A 20,847-nucleotide genomic window follows, 5' to 3' on the forward strand; every position below is an offset into this window, starting at 1 on the left:
ATCTGAGATTCATGGTTCAAAGCCATCCCGGGCAGAATAGTCAGTGAAACTCTCATCTCCAAATAACCAACAAAAAACTGGAAGTGGCACTGTGGCTCAAAGTGGTGTAGTGTTTGCCTTAACCTCAGACCCTGAGTTCAAGCTTTATGACCAACAACAACAACAATAAAATTCTAAGACAACCTCCAGCATTAAAAAAAGAAGAAGTCTCATATACTGAGAGGAAATGAAATGAATAGTTAAAAATGAACAAGGCAGAAAAATAGGTCTCTGACAGTGGCTAGATGTCAGATGTCAAGCAGGGTAGGCATTTAAATAAATGGTGAATGTGTAAATATAGCCATTAAAAGACAGAGGTTTTTAGAGTCGATTTAAAAAGTTAGACTCCAGGGGCTGGGAAGGTGGCTAGTGGTAGAGTGCTTGCCTAGCATACATGAGGCCCTGGGTTCAATTCCTCAGCACCACATAAGCAGAAAAAGCCAGGAGTGGTGCTGTGGCCCAAGTAGTAGAGCACTAGCCTTGAGCTGAAGAGCTGAGGGGCAGCGCTCAGGCCCAGAGTTCAAACCCTACAACCGACAAAAAAAATTAGACTCCATATATGTTGTCTTCCAAAATCTACCTTAAAAATAAAGATTCAGACAGGGTAAAAGTGAAGTGATAAAAAGAGATACTAAACTAACTCTAGTCAAAAGAAATCTGAAATAGCTACAGATTTCACACAAAGGTGATTTCAAAGCAAAGGACACTATAGAAAACAATGAGAGATCCTAATAATCAAAGATCAATTCTCCAAGAAGACATAATAATCTACATGGAAGAATTTTTCCCAAGGAGTTTTGAAACAATTATTGTATTGAATAGTTTGAGCAAAATATACCCTAATGACAAAAGAAATTATAAAAGACCTTAAGCTATTTCCAGTACCTTATTTAGTAGTAATATTGGTATAATTGTTTTGAAACTATTCACACACACACACACACACACACACACACAACTATAGAAAACGCTGTCTTATCAGTGACACAGCCAAATGCAAGAGATAAGCATAAAAACCAATATTCATTGCAGCATGATAATAAGATAATAGGGACATTGACAAGATGCTGGGGTGATAGTCAGAAAGAAATATTTAACTTTTTATGATAAAGCCATGAAAAGCTTCTCAGAAAGAGGAAGGAATAACCCCTAGATGAATTTCATGGATCACTGTGCAATGCCAGAAAGCAGGGAGGTGATAAGAATGCGGGCAGGCCATGTCATAAGGCTCACGAGCCTACTTACAGACACAATAATTTTGTACCAAAAAATAATTTAGTGGATTGAAGCATGTTAAGTTTGTTACATTTTATCAAGTTGTAATAGTGCAATAGTAAAATAGTAAGTGAGGGTTATCTTCCAGGGAACCTGGGGAACAAACTTATTAATTTGAAAACTGGTAAGTAGATAGAGAGAGCCACGCATTACGCCTGCCTTTACTATGTGAATTCTATCTCAAGACAATGAAAGAGTTGATGGAAAACCTCATTACTTAGAATTCCTGATAATACATGCATAAGGAATGACAGAAACAAATATTTCTATTTTTTTTCAGTAAAAAAAAATAGCATTAAACAATGATCATCATGAGTGTCAAAAAAGCACTAGGTGAGGGGCTGGGAAGATGGCTCAGTGGTAGAGTCCTTGCCTTGCATGCATGAGGCCCTGGGTTCGATTCCTCAGCACCACATAAGCAGAAAAAGCTGGAAGTAGTGCTTTGGCTCAAGTGGTAGAGCGCTAGCCTTGAGCTGAAGAGCTGAGGGACAGCACTCAGGCCCAGAGTTCAGGCCCCATGACCGACAAAAAAAAAAAAAAAAAAAAAGCAAGCACTAGGTAGCCCAGCAGTCTTTCTGCGGCGGCATGCCTATGACATGTAATAAATCTCCTTTCTCTGTCCTTCATAATGTCTTTTCAGTGAGCAAATAGCAGGGAGTGGCCTGACATCTTCTCCAAATATCACCTTGAGTGTGTTTCTTGTCTTCCTTGAACTCTCTCAGGGGACTCAAGAACTGAAGCAGGCAGATTCTCCAGTAATCGTAAAACTCTTAACCATCTTAAAGCAGAAGACACATTCATCTATCAGAACCCAGCTGATACCCCTGTCTTCCATTTTGTGATGGTTAAGACTACTATTATTAACAGCTTTTGATCGTTTATAACAGCAAACATTTATTTCTTGCTCATGGGTCTGCAGATTCCCGGGGAAGCAAGGCGCTCTTCCGGACGCCCAGTAGGTGCCAGCTGGCTTTCTATCTCACATTAGAGGCCAGCGACCACTTGAGATTGGCTCAAGACAAGTCAGGAACCTAACAATCCAAGACTCCAGAGCCCATGAACGTGATGACATCTTCTGGCCAGAGGACGTGGGATGTATATGGTCCACTCACATTCCACTGACCGGAGCAAGCTAATGCCCAAGCCCTAAATCAGTGGGAAGCGAGTAGGGAGAGAAGGGACCAACAAGGTGGGGTTGGCACCGGGAAGTTCAGGGACAGTGGAGGCTGCAGCAGCTGGGCAGAACACAGGGGGTGATCTGCAACGGTGTGGCCCCGTGGCGCCCTCTTCTGTGCTGTGTTCTCACCTGTTCCAGGGGTGCAGCAGCTTGAAACTCCATGCTCTGTGGCTCTCCCTGCCTGTCATTCTGTCGGGTTACTGGCAAATTTTCTAGCACTTCAAAGTTGCCGCTCCTTTGCTACCAACTCTTCCCTCCTCCTGGCTTCCTGCCCCTGCAGGATCTCCACAAACAAGATGAAGCAATCTAGGAACCTAGGCCGTGGGGTGTGCTTCCCTTCCCCATCTTGTCCATAGCCCATCAGCACCGTGCAGACACAGGCATCGCTCCAAAATGCAAAGTGAATCCTGGATGCTGGATGCTCGCTCTCTCAGGGTACATTTCTTCACAGAGCTTGTGCTTGACTTCAAGTGAGTTTGCCTCCATGCAGCCATGCAAGGATCCAGTCGCTAGACACCTGGCATGCTCTCTTCTTTGCCCTTGCCCCTGTCGTGAACACCTAAGCCCCTTCCTTGTGTGGTTAATTCAACTTTGGGCTTGGTTACCACTTCCTCCAGGAGGCCTGCAGTGATTCCAACCTCCCAGCCTGCACCCTACCCCCACTGTCTTCCTGTGAGGGAGTCCTGTTTACATTGGGAACTGGCAGAGGACCACCTGGACCAAACCCCAGTCATCCTCCATCCAAGGCGTGATCAAGAACGACACACCACAGTCAACACATAGTGGCAATCAGTAGCGATTGCTACTATGTTGGAATTAAATCTAAGCACTTATTCAAGTTTAAAGTGCATTCAGGAAAATGCAACCCCCCCAAAAAAAAACCTACCCAGATCTCTCTCTCTCTCTCCATATATATATTCTCTCTCTATATATACATATATATATAACTTTTAGTTGTATATATATAACTTTAGTTGTATATATATAACTTTTATAGTTGTCAAAATGGTTTCAATTCAACGTGTCCCCTTATGAGTACAATGCCCCTTGATCCATGTCACCCTTTCCATCATTGTCCTTCATCCCTCCCACCCCCACCCACCCCCTCCAGCGAACACACTCTTAGGACTAGCTCCTAGACACTCTTTTTAAATCTCTTTATCTTTTTTTTGCAGTGAAACATAATATCTTTTATACTCAATATCACCTTCTAGCCCTCCCCCACAATCCCCGCTATCCATAATCTAATTATGTCACATATATTGTCCCCGTGCTCCAATGTAAGCTCGGATAACCTGGGACCTTCTTTGCCAAGTAGCTCTGGTGGGCAGGGACCTGCAGTATCTGGCTGAGCAGTTGTGGGGGGCAGGGTGGCTCTTCTCCCAGCACCCCAACAGCCACAGCTCAACTGGCCACAACCCTTCCTCCAGGTTCCTGTGCCACGCCTCCCCTTGGTGGAAAGTATCTAAATGGTGAGAACAGCACGGATCACAGTGTGGTCCACCCTCTGGAGACCACCCTGCGGTTACACAGCGCGGGTGAGGCTGGCTGGGAAGGGCCACTCAGATCTCTGACTTCAGACCACCCACCCCCCCCAGTCTCGGCCGCCGGGCCCACCCCGAGGACGTGCGCCGCGCGCCGTCACCGTCGCCTTGGGCCACGGCAGGTTTTCCTGGTCCTCTTCCCTTCGCCGAGGTCCTGGCGGCCAAGGCCAGGCTGGGGTTGGTCCCGACGCTCGGGGAGGGGAACGTCCCGCAGACACCACGCGGGCTCCGAGCCGCGCAGCGGCTGGAGCAGAACCGGTGCCCGGCAGCAGCCACCGCAGACCGGTCCTGCTCCACTCGCCAAACCTGGAGATCCGGGCATCGGTACCCCCTAGCCCCCCACCCCATTCCACAGCCCAGGAAGCTGAGGTCCAGAAGGATGAAGAAGTTTCCCCGAGCCCGGGCTTTGAACCCCTGACACCCAGTCCTGTCCGCTCGCGTTCCGCCCGCATTTCGCGCCTTCCGGGCGCGCTGGGACCTCCAGCTCGGCACGTGCTGCTCCCCCTCCAGGGGTCCCGCTCAGCCGCGCGGGTGGGGGGTGGGGCGTGGGCCCCGCGCGGGGCTGGGCCCAGCGTGGGGTCCCGGGCGAGGCGCGCGCCCCGCCCCGCCCCGCGCGCCCCGGCCGCCGGCTCTGCCTCTGTCCATGGTCAAAGCACCCGGGGTAATCCGCCTTTCTCTTCCGCCCGCCGAGCCCATTCATATTCTAATCACAGCGCGGCCGACCCGCGAACGGCCACTTTATCGCGGTCCGCGGGGGAGGCGGCCCGCGCCCCCCTCCGCTCCCACCCCTGCCCTCACCCCCGCTCCGCCCGCACCCCTCCACTCCCACCCGACCCCCGGCTCTCCTCACCCCCCTCCCCCGACCCCTCCGCTCCCACCCCCACCCCTCCCTTCTTCTGCACTTTAAACTCCGCCAAGGGGGGGGGGGGTCCCTGGGAAAGCTGCGTCCCCCACTTGGGCGCCCGGCTTCTCACAAACTTCGGGGTTGGCCGTGGGGACGGGAGGAGGAGGGAGCGACGGGGCGCAGACAGACGGACACAGTCCGGGTGACGGGAAGCGGGGCGGGGGCGGGGGGTCAGAGAGACCCCGGGTGTTTGAGACAGAAGAGGAGCCGAGTTCCCGGGGGAGACAAAGAGGCGTGGGGGCGGGGGTCCCGCAGAGAGAGTGAGAGAGAGACCCCCCGAGGCCGGGGAGACGGACAGACAGACAGCCCGGAGATCCGAGTCCGGCAAAGATCAAAAGGGAGAGAGAGGAAAGAAGGACGCGGATCCCGAGACGCAATAGAAACTTCTGGAGGAGGCCACAGCAGCCCTGCACCCCAAGCGTCCTGCTCGCCACTCAGCCCGGGGCTGGGGGTCGGGGGAGGGAGTCTGGCGGCCTCCCGCCCTCCCACCCTCCCCTCCCCACGCGCGTCCGCGGAGCTGCGTGGGAAGACTCACGATCCGCCCTCTCTGCACCCCCAGGGGACCGCACCCCCCAAATCTAACCCGGGGCCAAAAGAGAAAAAAGAGAGAGAAGGGAATACCAGAGAAGTCGGGGTCGGGGGGAGCAAGGGAGGGGGTCCCACTCGTGGGAGCGCAAAAAAACCCCAAACCCCCAAACCTCCCTGGGCTCTGGTGTTCCCTGTCCACCCCCCCCCCCTCCTGGCAGCGCAGGGCCCGATGGGGGGGGAGGGAGCGAGGGAGGGAGGGGAGCCGGGGGTCGGGAGGGGGAGGGGGCCAGATCTAAGCCAATTTTGATCTCGCCCATAATGAGTGCCGGGCGAGGGCTGGGGAAGGCCTCTGGAACTTTAAATAAGAAAAACGTTGCTAATGCTATAATAGAAGGGGGAAGTCCGAGGGCCGGGACTGCGTCGCCGCGAGCCCCCCTTTTCGGAGGCGGCTTTTCTTATTCAAAACAGGCCCACAATGGGCTCCACAGTGCGCCTCGCCACGGCCCCATCTGACGAGCGGCCATTCATCAGGCCGGCTGGCCTATCAATGACATGGCTCCCGTCGGGGCTCCTATAAAATGATGCTTTTTCCCATGAAACATCCGCAAACATTTTGACGGGTTTGGCTTTGCCCGGCCGGATTACTGAGTGTCCCCTCGCCGCTCCTCGCCCGGCGCCTCGCTCGCTCCTTTCTCTCTCCAGCCCCTTCTCGGAGCGCTCTGCCTTCTCTCCTCTCTCTCTCTCTCTCTCTCTCTCTCTCTCTCTCTCTCTCTCTCTCTCTCTCTCTCTCTCTCTCTCTCTCTCTCTCTCTCTCTCTCTCTCTCCTTTTCTTCTTCCTCTTTTCTTTTCTTGCTCTTTCTGGCCCTTTCCTCCTTTATCCTTTTGCATTCGCACCCTGCACCCCTCTCTCGCTCGCTCCTTCTCCTCCCTTTCCTCGCTCCCTTCCTTCCTCCCTGGGCATCTCTAGTACAGGGGATCCCCAAACATCAGGACTTTTTTGGGGGGGCGCCTGTGCTGCCCATGGGAAGAGCATGCATTGCGGGGTACTGGAGGAACCCGACATGGATTCCACAGGTCAGTCCTGCTGGCGGGATGGTGATGGTGGGAACTGGGGTGTGTGGTGGGGGAGGGGGGTGTCCTCTGGAGGGGAGGAGGGAGGAGCCCGAGGAACTTTTAGAAAGTGTTGTGTATGGGGGGGGGGACACTTCAGCCCATCAACTTGACAGTGGCACCCCTCGGGGGGGATCACGGCGAGGAGCGAGCGCCCAAGTGTTCACCCCTGCGGGAAGCTGTGTAAGGGGGTTCGTGGAAATGCCTGTGCGCGCGCGCGCGTGGAAACGTGTGTGTGTGAGATGCGCACTCACGCCGAGGACACGGAGTTACGCAGAGATGCGCGAGCGAGACGCGAGCTGGCGCTGGCATGTTTTTTTTTTTTTTTAAAGAAACTTCGCGAACCGGCTGTCCGCCCTCCCCCATTCTCCCTCCCCCTCCTCCTCTCCCCCTCCTTCTCCCTGGGTTTAGGGGACCCCCGGAATAACGGTGCGCTCTGGGGACTGGTGGTGAAGGGCCGGGAAGCCAAGCGGAACAGCCCCAAAGGCGAGGGGGAGGGTGACGGCTTCGCACAATGCCCGGGAGGTGGGTCCGGGGCTCAGGGCCGGTGGAGACGCGCAGCTGGAGGGAGAGGCGGCGGCGAGGCCGGTGGTCCGGGGGTGGGGAACCCGCCTGATCCGGACGTGGGAGCCCGGGCGTCCCTACGGTTGTCTGAGGCGGGCTGTCCACGGCCTTCTTGCTGGGCACGGGGCAGGCAAAGGCCCGGCTGCACTTGGAAAGCTGTAAGCTAGCGGCAGGGAGGCCCGGGACGCGGAGGAGCGCCCTCGAGGCCTGGCCTTGACGAATAGAAACAGGCTCCACGGTGCGATGGCTGCTGCTGGTGGACATCAAGTTTTAGGATCCCAGATGTTCCTAACAGAGGACGAAAGATCAGGAATCTCTTGACACGAAAATGTCCGGCGTCTACCCACGGACTGTTGGGTCAACTCTTATTCCTAGCACCTTTGAAGAGTACCTCTCCCTATGCCCCTTCTCCGGGGAAGCTCTAAGTTCACCCTCTCCGCTACCCGCTGTCTCCCAACTAAAGAGTACCCTAACCCTGCTGTCCTGCAGCTTTGGGGGTTCTCAGGGGCGTGGAGTCGGGCAGAGGCAGCAGTTGGAGCTTGGGAGAATTGCCTGGGAACTGCCACTTCTAGGCATCGCTGGGCCGCCGGAGCAACAAGTGCTTTCCAGACTCAGCTATTCTCTGACGCGCGCGCAGGCCTCTTTTCCTGGAGTGAATGAACGCCACACACGAATCCCTCCTCACCTCCGCCCCCCGGCCGACTGGGAAAGGATGAATCACGGCATCTGGGCGCTTTTCTCCCTGCCCTATAGACAGTTGTCAGGCCACTCCTGGCCTTTGCCTCCGCCTTTGGGGGGGACACCAGATCCTCGCCTGCCAGATAGCTTCGGTTTTCTAGGGTACTTGTCTTGGATCCTGAGTCAAGAACCTCCCGTCGACACTCCCGTGAGTGGGTGTGAACCCCCCAAAGCCCTTCTTATGTGAGATGACAAACGAAGGCAAGAAGAGGCGTTGCCTGCCCTGTGCGCAGCACTGCCCTGCTCTGCAGGCCCTACTGCGCTCAGAGAGAAGAAACTTGGCGCTCAGAGAAGAGGGAAAAAGAAGACCCTTCTTTCCCTATTTGTTTAAAATCTCAAATGCTTGCCCAGCGCACCTCCTGAGCATTCCAACATTAAAAGCTAGTGTCTTTTAACAAAGCAAAACTTGTTTCTGCAGAATTTGTTGTTAAGTATTTGCAAAGGGCCCATACAGGGCTATGGGGGTTTCCTTGTACCCTAAATCTTACCATGTTCCCACTTTGGCTCTCTACCCAGAGCCCCCTTGATGCTCTTTAGATGGGCTGTATGGAGTGTGTGTGTGTGGGGGGGGGTTATATCTTGTTTTCTATCCTAGATTTAGCTGATGTTTCTGCGGTGACTGGACACCGAGAACTTAAGGGCAAACACCCCAAACTGTCCTGAGCCCTAGCTTCTTTCCCCACTCACCAGCCCCTTAGGACGATTGACTGCCCTGAATTCCAAATCAAAACTTCTGGCAAGTGGCAGCATTGGAAAATTATTCCAGGCGCACCAGGTGACATTTCACTGCAAAATCCACGACAAGCAAGTGTGACTCTTCTCTGGTCCGGTCCAGGAGGCTTCTTCCTTTGCCTCCTTTAATCCAATTAGCTTTTCTCCTCAGTTTTCCTTGTTATGTAAAAGTCCTTTCTCCCCGACTTTGCTGACACCGGCGCTCCTCGGAACAGTTCGACTCTGCTCCTTTTCTGAAAGATTGCCCGCGACCAGAAATAACGAATATTATTACTGTTATTATTTCATTCCGAAAGGGCCCGAACAATCGACTCACAGTCAAGTGCTCGAACAAAGTTGGGAGTGTCCAGGATCGGAGGGGGCCAGGAGGCTGGCCATCATCTATCTCTCTTACTCTTGAAAAAAAAATCCCCTGGGAGAACAGTATTTCTGGGACCCGAGCTTTAGTGGCCCGCTTTGTGGGGGCCACTTCAGCGTGACCTGCTCAAACTCACTCCTTTGTTCCTTGCAACGAGCCGGTAATATATTCTCTGGGTTTCCCCCAAATACTCAACAAGTGTGGGGCTAAGACAATAGCCCCGTCGAGGGGGCTGGGGGAGAGGCCGGGGAGCCGGCGCGCGCCTCCCGCGCCCCTCAATCCGACAAAAGCCAAGCCGCTCTCCGAAGCGACTGTGGCCCGCGACGCGCGGCTCCAGCGGCCGCCAAAGGCCACAGGCGCGCGCGGTGGCTGTGGACGTCCCCACGCTGCGCAAATGTGGGTGCTGAGCTACATTTACCATTCTCCCCCCAACTCCGTCCCGGTGTCTGTGCGCCACCAGCCGCTGCCGCTAAGTGTTTGGGGGACGGGGGACGGGAGGAGGGCTGGCGGGTATGATCTGGGGGTGCCCTGTCCAGGTGAGCGTTGTGCAAACTACTCCTTCTTGGAAATTCGAGAACGATCAGGAAAACGTGCGTGGAATTTTCGGTCACGGAGAACTTGTACAAAGTGGCCCCGGGGCTAGGTGGGTGCCTACGATAACAGAAGGGTGTCGTTTTCTTGGTACCCGGGCTGGCGCATGAAAGAGTCAGGAGCCCTGTCCCGCGCCAACTGGAAACTTCGGCCGCGCGTAGTACTTTCTTTCCCATGCCATGTCCAGAACCCCCCACCCCCACCCCCTTAGCTGGGCCTGCCAAAGTACGCTTGGGGCCGGGTTTCACTGTCCCGGGCCCTGTTGGGTGGAAGGACACGCTGGTACCAGGACCCCTGGCCTTGGGGCCATGGGCCCAAGAGGGGGGACTGCCCAGTGGTTTGGGTTGTCTTGGGGCAAAGTGAACAAGCCCTCCATCCATCTTTCCCCCAAACCGCCCTGGGGAAGGTAGCCACCTTCATCGGTCCAGGGAACACGGACGATCTCACCCTCCCTGGGCGTGTGTGTGTGTGTGTGTGTGTGTGTGTGTGTGTTTGTGTGTGTGTGTGTGTGTGTGTGTGTACAAAGGGGCGCGCACCTGCCAAGCCTGGGAGCCGGGTGGGTGTCTGCTGTAGCCCCCGGGGTTGCACCCACCCTCTGAGGTCCAGATGCCGCACCAGGGCGGGTACCCAGATCCCCGGCACCCGATTGCGACCTGGGACAGCGCGCTTTCCCACCCGGCCTGTGCGCCCCACAGGGGCGCAGTTCGCAGGGGCCGCCCGGCAGCTCCCGCCCCGCCGCCGCCGCGCCGCCGCCGCGCCTCCCCCTCCCCAGCGCGTCGCCATGGAGACTGCTGGAAGTTGGTGGTGGAAAACAGACCCCGGCGCAAAGCAAAATATTATGAGTGCAGTTGGGGTGACTTCAGAGGGGCGGGGGAACTGCTGGGTAGGAGCGGGAGCCAGAGGCAGTGGCGGACAACAAAGGGCCGGTTGCAAGGAAGGAGACAAGTTTGCACCCGGCCACTGGCGCCTCTGTGTGAGGGCCAGCCCGGTCAAGCTTCCCCAGAGGCGCCCAAGTCTCCCATTTCTCCCCAGCAGCGACACCTTTTCTCAGCCTTGAGCGCATCCCGACTTCCACTCGCCTCTCCCCTTCCCCTTTCAGCCACCCTCCCTCCCTCCCTGGCTTTTCTTCCCCACGACCTGTAGGTCACCCAGGAAGAATTTTCTCATCCTCTCCACCCTCCCGCCCCCCCCCCCCATCTTCCAACCGGATCTGAAAGGGGGACAGGTTGGGATAAATAAGTGTGTGTGTGTCTGTGGTGTGTGTGTGTGTGTGTGTGTGTGTGTGTGTGTGTCTTGCTAGACATCTTAGGGAGGAAGGAGATCCTATCTGACCCCCTCATGCTACCCTTCCTCCTATTTCACACACACACACACACACACACACACACACACACACACACACACACACACCCTTACACACTAATAGGAGTTTTGAGTTGTGATTCTGGCTTAACCACTTGCAATGAGATTTTAGGTAAATCAAGCCCCCCCCTTAGTTTTTGCCCCTCACTGAAGGAGGCTTAGCCCCTCTTCTGCTAGAGAATCTAAGGAGCAACATGTGAACCCATTGCTATGATCTGCTATCGTGATAGCCTCATATCAGTAGTACACTGAAATATTTTGAGGAGTTGCTTGAGATTTTAATAGTCAAGGCGATTGGATAAACAACTCTAGAGGTCCCTAACTTCCTTTCTCAATGGCAGTGCAGGCACATTCCTTCAGTCTCCCACCAACTCCCTGAACTGGGGAAGGATTTGTTAAAGACACTCTATTGTATGGGACCGTATTTAAAGTCAATTTTGGAAACACTAAAATAGGTCTAGATGTCGAAGCTAGCTTTCCAGCCTCTTATGTATGTTGTTCACACTATGCAACATGTCCGCAGGAAAACTAGACTCTTAAAAAGACAGTCCCTTCTTGCACCTAACCAGCTGAGATTCGGTTGCCTTGTCCCTAAATGAAATTGGAAGTAACTATGGCTTTGGGGCCTTTAAAATTCTATTGGTCAATGACATAACTGCGTTGGAGTGTGTCTTTTTGATGTATAGTATGTGAAATCTTCTCCTTGCTCTGTAATATAGACACTGACCTTCACGTACTTTCTGAGGGTTCCTTCTTTTATTTCCAATATTTTAAAGCTACAATTCTAAATCATATCGGCACGTGCTTGTCTGGGCATCTTTGTAAAAATCAAAACCCAAAAAACCCTGAGAAGCTGACATCACAAACCAGAATGCCGGGCAGTCCGAGCTCCATGTGCACAGGGTGAGAGTTCAACCTACATGTTCTACTGGGTACTTCAGCAGCCCCGCCAGGGGCCTTGGAGTTCTGCAGGAGAGGAAAAGAAATCCCTCTGTTTGAGATCCTTGCAATTTCATCAAGATTTTGGGAAGAGTGAATGAACTCAATGATAGATGAGTTAATGATATCAGGTTTAAAAAAAAGTATTTAGCAAGTGCTATGGAGTTTACTCAGTGTCACTGACTGTTGGTGGCAGACATTAGTAATTCACAAGGCTATCACCCCTGCTGTCAAAGACCCTAGGATGTATGTGATAAAGAGTACAGACATGTTGACAGCTATGAGCTGTACAAGGGAGCCACCGAGGTATGGTTGCTCTTTTTTTTTTTTTTTTCCGGTCGTGGGGCCTGAACTCTGGGCCTGGGCACTGACCCTCAGCTCTTCAGCTCAAGGCTAGCGCTCTACCACTTGAACTACAGCACCCACTTCTGGCTTTTTCTGCTTATGTGGTGCTGAGGAATCAAACCCAGGGCCTCCTGCATGCCAGGCAAGCACTCTACCACTGAGCCACTTTCCAGCCCTGCTCTTTATTTTTGAGTCCCTACCATGTGGTCAGCCTTCAAACAGGTCTGTCTTCATGCACTAGACATTTAATGACTCTGCATAGACCCTTTTTAAGGGTATAACATGAACATGGTAGAGCTAGATGGAAGACTAGCCTGGGAGAAGCCCTTGCCTCTCAGCCCGGTTGGTTTGAACTCTTTTTAGTGATAGTGTAGAAGCTCTATATCAGGAGTTGGTTAGAACTCTGATCTTTCTGTAGATTTGAGGCCTGCTTGGTGAGAAATGTGGAGATGAGGATGGAGAATTTGGGAGGATGTTCTCCTCTTGGAGGGAGCTGTTTCTGCATGGAAGAGGATTTCAGATAATGGCAGCAGTAGAATGCCATGAATCTCACCTGTTGATTGCAGACTTTGGGCATAACAAAGTCTTGACTTCATTTATTTGTTCATTCATTCATTCATTTAAAAAATTGATATATCCTCCATGTGCCTGACTTTCTGTTAGGTGCTGGGCTTAGCAAAAAAAACGCTGTCTCTGCTCCTTTAGAACACAAATTTGAGACCAAAGAGTAAATAATAAAAATAAAGAAGCTGGGCACTGGTGGCTCACGCCTATAATCCTATCTACTCAGGAGGCTGAGATCTGAGGTTCAAAGCCAGCCTGGGCAGAAAAGTCCCCAAGAGATTCTTATCTACACTTAACCACTTAAAAACCAGAAGTGGCGCTGTGGCTCAAGTGGCAGAGTGCTAACCTTGAGCACAAAGGGGCTCAGGGACAGCGCCCAGGCCTTGAGAAGCCCCACAATAGGAAAAAAAAAAATAGAGAATGTCAGCAAGTGATGTTAACTCTAAAGGAAAAACCCTATGAAGACTGAGTGGGAAGGGGCAGGCTGTTATTTTTCACGGGGAAGCTTTGCCCTGTGCATTGTCTGGCCCAAAACTTTCACATTGGTGAGCCTCAACTTTCCTATGGGATTGAGAGCCATCTAGCAGACCTATACTGAACATGCAATGCAAAATGCATCATGGAGAACACACATCCAATACTTCCAGGTCTTCACTTTGCTTAGGTATTTCAGTTTAAATGCATTCTCTATGCAATGCTCACCATACCTCTATTTTTTTTTTTAAAGAACTGTTATTATCTGCAGTTTACACAGAGTAAGCAACAGACCAAGAGCACAGCCAAAGCTACAAGTTGCCATGTCCAGTGCAGTTCTGACTCCCTAGAGACTGGGTTGGCAAGACATAAAGCAGCTCTCCCCTTTCCAGTTTTAGTTCCCAGTGGCCAACCACAGTCTGAAAATATTAAATGGAAAATTCTAGAAATAAACAATTCTGAAGTTTTTTTAAAAAAACTTTTATGATATTTTGCAATCTATACTCCAATAATTGTTGTTACTCTTCCTGTGCCTAAATCACAGACTCATCTTTATCATAATTTGTGTGTATAGGAATAGACATAATACATATGAGGCTTAGTACTATCTATAGCCTTAGGCATCCTCTAAGTGCGTGGAATGCATCTTCAGTGGATAAAGGATTGATGAGACACAATCCATACGATCACCCTTTTTGGGTGCCTAACTCTCCTAAGGAAGAATGTGAGTAAGAAGCCTAGATTTCCATTTGTATTTTAAAAGCTAATGTTTATTAAATGCTTTCCATATGCCAAACATGTACTAAGTGCTCCAAATACATCATTAGTTGTGTTTTAAGAAATATGTGATGTACCCTATTAATATACATCCCATTTGATGCAGTGGAAATCTTTGTAAAAGGGAAGGAAGCCAAGAGGGGGAGAAGAGGCAGGTCCAAGGTTTAAGCAGATGAACTGAAGCCCAGCATCTGGCTCTGACACTCACAAAGTTATCCTCTTTTTTTTTGTTCCATGAAGAATGTGGTGATTGAAAAAAGTTCAATAAAGCACATAGAATTTTAGCAAAAGTCAGAGACTTGCTATTTTCTCCCTATTTGAAGGTTTTAAAATAATCCATTCACCAGTGAGGACAAAAACTTTAAATTCTTGTTGACAAAAATAGGGATATAAGCAAAGCATTCATAGCATTCATACCTTTACTGCAGATGTGTTACGCATTTTTGTCTTTGTGATCATTTGAAGTTTAGCTAACATGGACTGCATCTATAAGAATGTCAGGTTTGCACCCTGCTCCCATATAGAAACATAATTCAGGAAAAATACTCCAATAACACAAAAGCCATTGACTATGGTGATGATGCATGTAACCTTTAGGTAATTTAACAAGTAATAAGTTGTTGATACATTGCCATGTACAGATGTGTGTTAAAACCAGACCTCAGGTGTGTGTAGTATGACTGAGTGACTAGAACGTGAGTTTTTGGAGTCCCTATTCAGACCAAAATCATTTCCAGCAAAATTATTTGCCAACCTCTCTGAGCCTCAGTTTCCTTCCTGGTGAAGCCTTCCTTTCCTCCTGGGATTATCATGAAAGTTCTTTGGGATTGTATAAATTATGTAGTACCTGGCCCCTAGAAATTGCTAAGTAAATGACAGACCTTTTACTAATTCAAATAATTACTAGCTAGCTCATCTATGCCTAATTCTCAGAATGAAGAATTGTGAAACAAATAGATGTTTTCAGAATATCTATTTTTTGTGCTGTGTAGGCAAAGTTTCCGTTTTTATTTTTGTGTGTGTGTTTGTAATGCTGAGGGTGAACCCCTGGTCATTGAGAATGCTAGGAAAGTGCTCGGCCATTAAATAGCCGTATCCTCAGCTTCAGCCTGTTTTTGTTTTTGATGGTGGTGGTGGTGGTGGTGGTGGTGGTGGTGGTGGTGGTGGTGTGTGTGTGTGTGTGTGTGTGTGTGTGTGTGTGTGTGTGTGCGTGCGTGCATGTTCACATGCCAGTACAAGGGCCTGGGCTAAGGGCCTGGACACTGTCCCTTAGCTTTTTCACTCAAGGCTGGTGCTTTATCACTTGAGCCAATAGCTCCACTTCTGGCTTTTGTTTTGGTGGTTAATTAGAAATAAAAGTCTCACAGACTTTCCTACTCAGGCTGGGTTCAAACCATGATCCTCAGATCTCAGCTTCCTGAGTAGCTAGGATTACAGGTGTGAGCCACTAGTGCCCAGATGAACTAGGTTTTGAACAAGTATATCTGAGTAAAGGTTAGTGATTGATAATCTCACCACCCAGTTGGCATCTAATTTTTTAAGCATCCATGCATTTTGCAAAGAAAATTATGTCAATGAGTTTTTGAATTTTGATGCTGTTATGAAATCTTGCAAGTTGCATTAGACTTTAGAAGGAGAGAGTTTATTTGAATGTCACAATTTTTTCAATTTATAATCTGAAAAGATGATCACAGGTGACTTTTTGTAGTTCTGTGCTCTCTTTTTCAAGATGGTTAGTCTAAACGGGGGTTTAAGGCCAGCACTTAAGGCCAGCACTAAACCACTTGAAACACAGCTCCACTTCTGGCTTTTGGCAATTAATTGGAGATAAGAGTCTCCTGGACTTTCCTGTCTGCTCTGGCTTTGAACAAGGACTCTGTGATCTCAGCCTCCTGAGTAGCTAAGATTACAGGAATGAGCCACCAGTGGCTAGCTTGCGTTTTATTTCTTTTTCAGAATTGAAGTAGTTTTCACATAAAACACCATTTAATATCCTGGAAAATGAGCTACCCTGGTAGAGAATTTTTTGGGGGGGTGGGTAGCATGGAAGAGTGACTCCAGAGGACTTCAAGTTTTCAGTTAAAGCGTTGAAACTTGGAAGCATTCGAAAGATTTCTAAAGCACTGAGCAGCTGCTGTGAGAGGTTTTTGGTCTCCATGAACTTCTACTTTTAATTCTGTAGGCAAAGTTTGTGAGGCTGTCGTGTGGGTAGAGGACCTTTTCAAATACACCAGGCTTTTTTTGGGGGGGGCAATGACCCACCAGACTTCCTTCTGAGTCAAGGCTCCGTTTTAAAGTTTGGAACTTTGCTGCAATTAGAATGGAGGGTTTCTCTGCTTCTCTGGGATTTGTCTGTGTGCCCTGACCCAGGGCCCTGCACCCCACCAGGCACAGTGGAGGGGACACTAGGAGTTGGGGAGCTACTCACTGGGACCTCAACCAGTGTGCATCCAGCAAGCATGGAGGCCCACTGAGCCCTGAGCACCCCTGGAACATCTGTAGGGAAGAGCATCTACACAGATTCAAGAAAGGAAGAACCGAAAGTAGCATTTTCCCTGACTTCTGGTATTCTGTTCAAAGATCTACTGGGGACTGATTGGGATTTCTCAAAAAAGAAATGGAAATGTCAATGCCATATATCTTTATATCAATACCAGGAGACGGAGGAAGGAATGAAGGGAAAGGAAGAAGGGAAGAAGGAAGGCAACAGGAAGGACTGGAGGGAGAAGGGGAGAATGAGAGCCAAGAAGCCAACTAGACAACTCATTTTGATCATTGACAACAGGGTGCCGTTTTCCAGATTCTTGCTTTCTTTTTCAATCCCAGTGAGTCCCTTTGTGAAACTGGGTAGCAGCTTGACAAAACAGTTGTTTGTTTTGTGCCAGTACTGGAGCTGGGGTGGTACCTGGGTCCTATGTGTTCAGGCTTGGACCTGCTTCTCTGATTTCTCCCTCTCCTCCCCCAGGATGCTTGCTTATCCCAGTGCCTGGCATCTGTGAGGGTGTCTGACATATGGTCAGTACCAATAAATGCTTATTTACTATACAACCGTAACATTGCAAGGGCTGCTGTATCTCTTTGCTTGCACTGGACCAAGTCTAGCTCCAGGTCCCATGCACACAAGTACTGGGTGATTCAATTTTCTTTGGAGCTCCCTGTGTCCTGCCCGATGTGATACTGGTGCTCATTCATTCCTTTTCCCTCCCTTTCTGACCTTGCCTGCATGCTTCAATGCTCTGCTCTTCTGAGCAGGGACTGGCAGGTGAGAAAGGTATAATCAGCTCTTAAGGAGCTTATGTTACTTCTCCTAATCCTCATAATAATCTCAGGGATAGTTTGTTTTTTTTTAAGGGAAGGAAATTGAGGCCCCAGAGGTTAAGTAATTTGCCTAGGGTTATAGCACTTGCTTAGTCCATTGTAACAGGTGGATTATAACCTGTACCTTTCTGGCTTTCAAGCCACGTTCTATCCACAGCAATGAGATCCAAGAAGCAAACAGGAAAACAATAACAAGAAGGGATAAAAGAGGGATGCCCAGGGGAGAGTATGATAGAAGATTATGATCGTGACACCTTTCATATGCCTTGCTCATTTAATCCTCAGACAAACCCTATGCTAACCTATGACAAATATTGCTGATAGAGACTGAGGCTCAAGGAAGATGGGCCACTTACTCGCCAAGGTCACAGAGTAACTCAAGGTCACAGAGTGAGAAACTAGGTATGAACCTGGCAGTTTGGCTTTGCATTGCATGGTCTTACCTATTACCCTATAACTAAAGAGCTTAAACAAACAAGCCAGATGCCACTGGGGTAGCTCACACCTGTAATCTTAGCTACTCCAGAGGCTGAGATCTGAGGATCACAGGTTGAAGCCAGCTGGGGCAGGAAAGTCCGTGAGACTCTCATTTCCGACTAACTATTGAAAAAGCTGCAAGTAGAGCTGTGGTTCAAATGATAGAGTACAGATAGCCTTGAGCATAGAAGCGGAGGGACAGCAACCAGACCCTGAGTTTAAGCCCCAAGACAGACAGACAGACAAACCACAGTTAAAGTTAAAACAAAAAGAAAAAAAAACACTAGAAAGAAAGGAAAAAAATAGTGCTGCTGTTAAAAATTGCTGGGAAATTAGTATCACAATAATCATCCATGTATCTGGAAAGTATTGGACATTGAAAAGTACTAGCTATAGCAGGTGTTTGGTCAAATCTCTTGCCAGTCAGATGAAGTAGGCTGATTATTATTCGAGTTTTATATAAAGGGATGCTGAGGTGTAGAGACACTTAGTTTACCTTGCCACTCATAGTCACTAGGAGTCACCCCATTCTTTTGTAGTTGTTAAATTTCTCCAGAAAGATGCCAGGCACCAAGTTATTTATTAAAATGTGACTAAGTTTTCCTGAGGAAGAAGAGGAAGCAGTGGAATGCTTAGATCATCTGGGCTGTTCAGTTTTGTTGATAGTGAGGGTCCAGTTAGATTCAAATGCTAGCTCAGCAGGCATACCAGAGATACAGTCCTGGGCACATGATTGCTACGATGACGGCATTGACAAAGGAAAATGAGGCGTCACCTCCTTGGGCTGTGATTGAGGCTCCTTGAAGAGACATAGCCAAGTGGGTCTCGTGACTCTTTTCTCAGCCAGCCCTTCCTTCCCTCTCAACTCATCTATCCTAATTCAGGTCTCCAAGGCTTCTTCCTCAAGGGTCCGTGAAGAATCAATCAGCCTGGGATCATCCCGGCTTATGTAAGTGGTCCTGAAAGAATAATTAATTATGTTACTTACTAGAAAAGTGTCCAGGTTTGGGTGATAAGTGATTGTTACCTTATCCCTGGATCTTCTACTCTTCCAAGTCTCTCTAAGGCTTAACTGTGCCAGGTACAGCTTATTTTATTCTCGGAGCTACTAGCCATTGAAGAAAATCCAGCACAAAAGCGAGATATGGATATGTGTGCCCATCGGTGGCATGTCAGAGTCACCAGGAGAATTTGAATTAACCCTAAGTAAGGGTGTACAGTTGCTTTCAGGCTGTTTGTGCATTGTTGGAATGCATTATAATTCTTCCTGCCTTAGGGACTTTGCAAAATATGCTGTTCCTTCTGCCAGAAACACCGATCCCCTTGCTTTACCTGGTTCATACCGCTTTCCTGCTCTTTACCTGGTTCATACCGCTTCTTTTCTTTTTCAACATCAACTTAATGTTACTTTAAGAAGGTTCTCAACTCTCCCAGATTAAATCAGCCTTCCAGTTAGCTTCTCTCCAGGGGCAATCCCGGTAATTACCTCTAGCTGTGTGATTATTTATAACCAAGTCCTGACTCCTTCATGCAACAGAAGAGCTGGGTCTGTGGAGGCTGTGTCTCTACTGCGTAGCCAGCTCTGAGCTCGTGACACTTTATAAACAATTGATAAGTGACTGTAGAATGAATGAAGGTAAATTCCCTAGTCAGTCACCCTGGCTGAGCCAGGGCAGTTTGAATGACTTGTTCAATGCCCTCCAATGGTTTCTTAGTGGTCTTGGAATAACTGAAGTTCTTAGGATGGCCACCAATTCCCCACACACTTGGGCCCTTCCTGACTCCCTGACCTGTCTCCTGTTCCTTTTCAGCTCCTCCACGTCCCCCCTCTGCACGCCTCCCCCCCCCATCACGCTGGCCTCCTGGCTCCTCCTCACTCTCTCTCCCAGCCGGCTCCTTCTTCAGACCTTTGCACACCAATCTTCCCACTTCAGAGAAGTCTTCTGTGTCCCTTCCCCAAGCTAACACAGCACCCCCATCTCCATCCTGTTCTGTTTGGAGTTTCTTCATAGCACTCACGCTTTCTGAAGTCATCTTACCCATTTCTTTGGCCGGTTTCCACCCAAAAAATGTCATCTCCCCCTGAGGAGCGATCTTATTGGGTTGTGTTCACCACTAGCTTCTTGAGCCTGGCTAACAGTAGGCACTAAATCAATGTTTGGTGAGGGAGGCATGACATAAAAGCAGGGACGCTGTGGAGCCAACCCCTTTGGCAGGGCCCCTTCCTGGAACCCAGTGGCACCTGGGGCAGGGCTTTTGATGTTGCCATGGCAACCCCCTGACCTGAGAGGCCTCTGGAGAAGTCCGAGCTGCTGCCTCCTGAGACCCAGTCTCCCAGCCTCCTGTGGTCCTGTGTGTTTTCACCAGCAGGAAGCTCAAGGGAGATTGGAAAAGGGCTGGGAGAGAATGATCAAGAGGAAAGCAGGACCTGGTATAAGAGGTGACAGGAGGCAGGGCCCCAAGGGAGGGGGGAGGGCGGGGAATCGGGGAGTGGCTGGCTGGTTCCATTGGTAATGACCCACTGGTAAGGCCCCAGGGGAGGGACTAGGGCCAAGCCCTCCTTAGTGGCTACCAGTGCAGTGTGTCAACTCTTTCTGTAGTGTTTCTTACAGCTGTTAAGTTCCTAAAATAGGCTGAGCACAGCACTCTGAAAGACTGTTGATATAAAGAGCATGAAGAATGCCTGCTATTAAAAACCCAGGGACACGTGATGTCAGGTTCTCTTTAGATATAGCATAAGACCTCCTTGTTTTCAGCGGCTCCTCAGAAATAAGACTCTTGCCTTGGACTCCCCCAGTACTGCAAACCTCAGCTCCCTGCTGCCTGGGAGGCTTTCCTGGCCTGGCTCCCCCCCCCAATTCCTCCTGAGGTCATGGGTCACATGAACTCTTCACCTTTCCCAGAACCCACCAGGCCTTTCGCAGCACTGGAGCTGTGTGTGTGACAGCAGCCATTTTGTTAGGCATGCCTTGCCTTCCTCCTTGGAGTCCTTCAAGGAGCAGAAGAAATGCCACCTGCTCTGTGAAGCAGC

At 49.9% G+C, this 20,847-nt stretch overlaps 1 protein-coding gene across 2 annotated transcripts in view; it reads left to right on the top strand.

Annotated features, from left to right (window-relative positions):
• Positions 1-6,344: 6,344 nt before the first annotated feature.
• Rfx4 (regulatory factor X4) overlaps positions 6,345-20,847 on the top strand; it is a 143,122-nt gene continuing 128,619 nt past the window's right edge. The window contains exon 1 of one of the 2 annotated variants that reach the window (XM_070014441.1): positions 6,345-6,541. In XM_070014441.1, coding sequence (XP_069870542.1) covers positions 6,499-6,541 — 43 coding nt within the window. In that variant the 5' untranslated portion in view covers positions 6,345-6,498. The remainder of the gene's footprint in view (positions 6,542-20,847) is intronic. The other variant, XM_070014443.1, reaches the window with a different exon arrangement.

Source organism: Dipodomys merriami, unplaced genomic scaffold (genome assembly GCF_024711535.1).
Source record: "Dipodomys merriami isolate MVZ:Mamm:240054 unplaced genomic scaffold, mDipMer1.0.p SCAF_97, whole genome shotgun sequence".
In the NCBI taxonomy this organism is placed as follows: Eukaryota; Metazoa; Chordata; class Mammalia; order Rodentia; family Heteromyidae; genus Dipodomys; species Dipodomys merriami.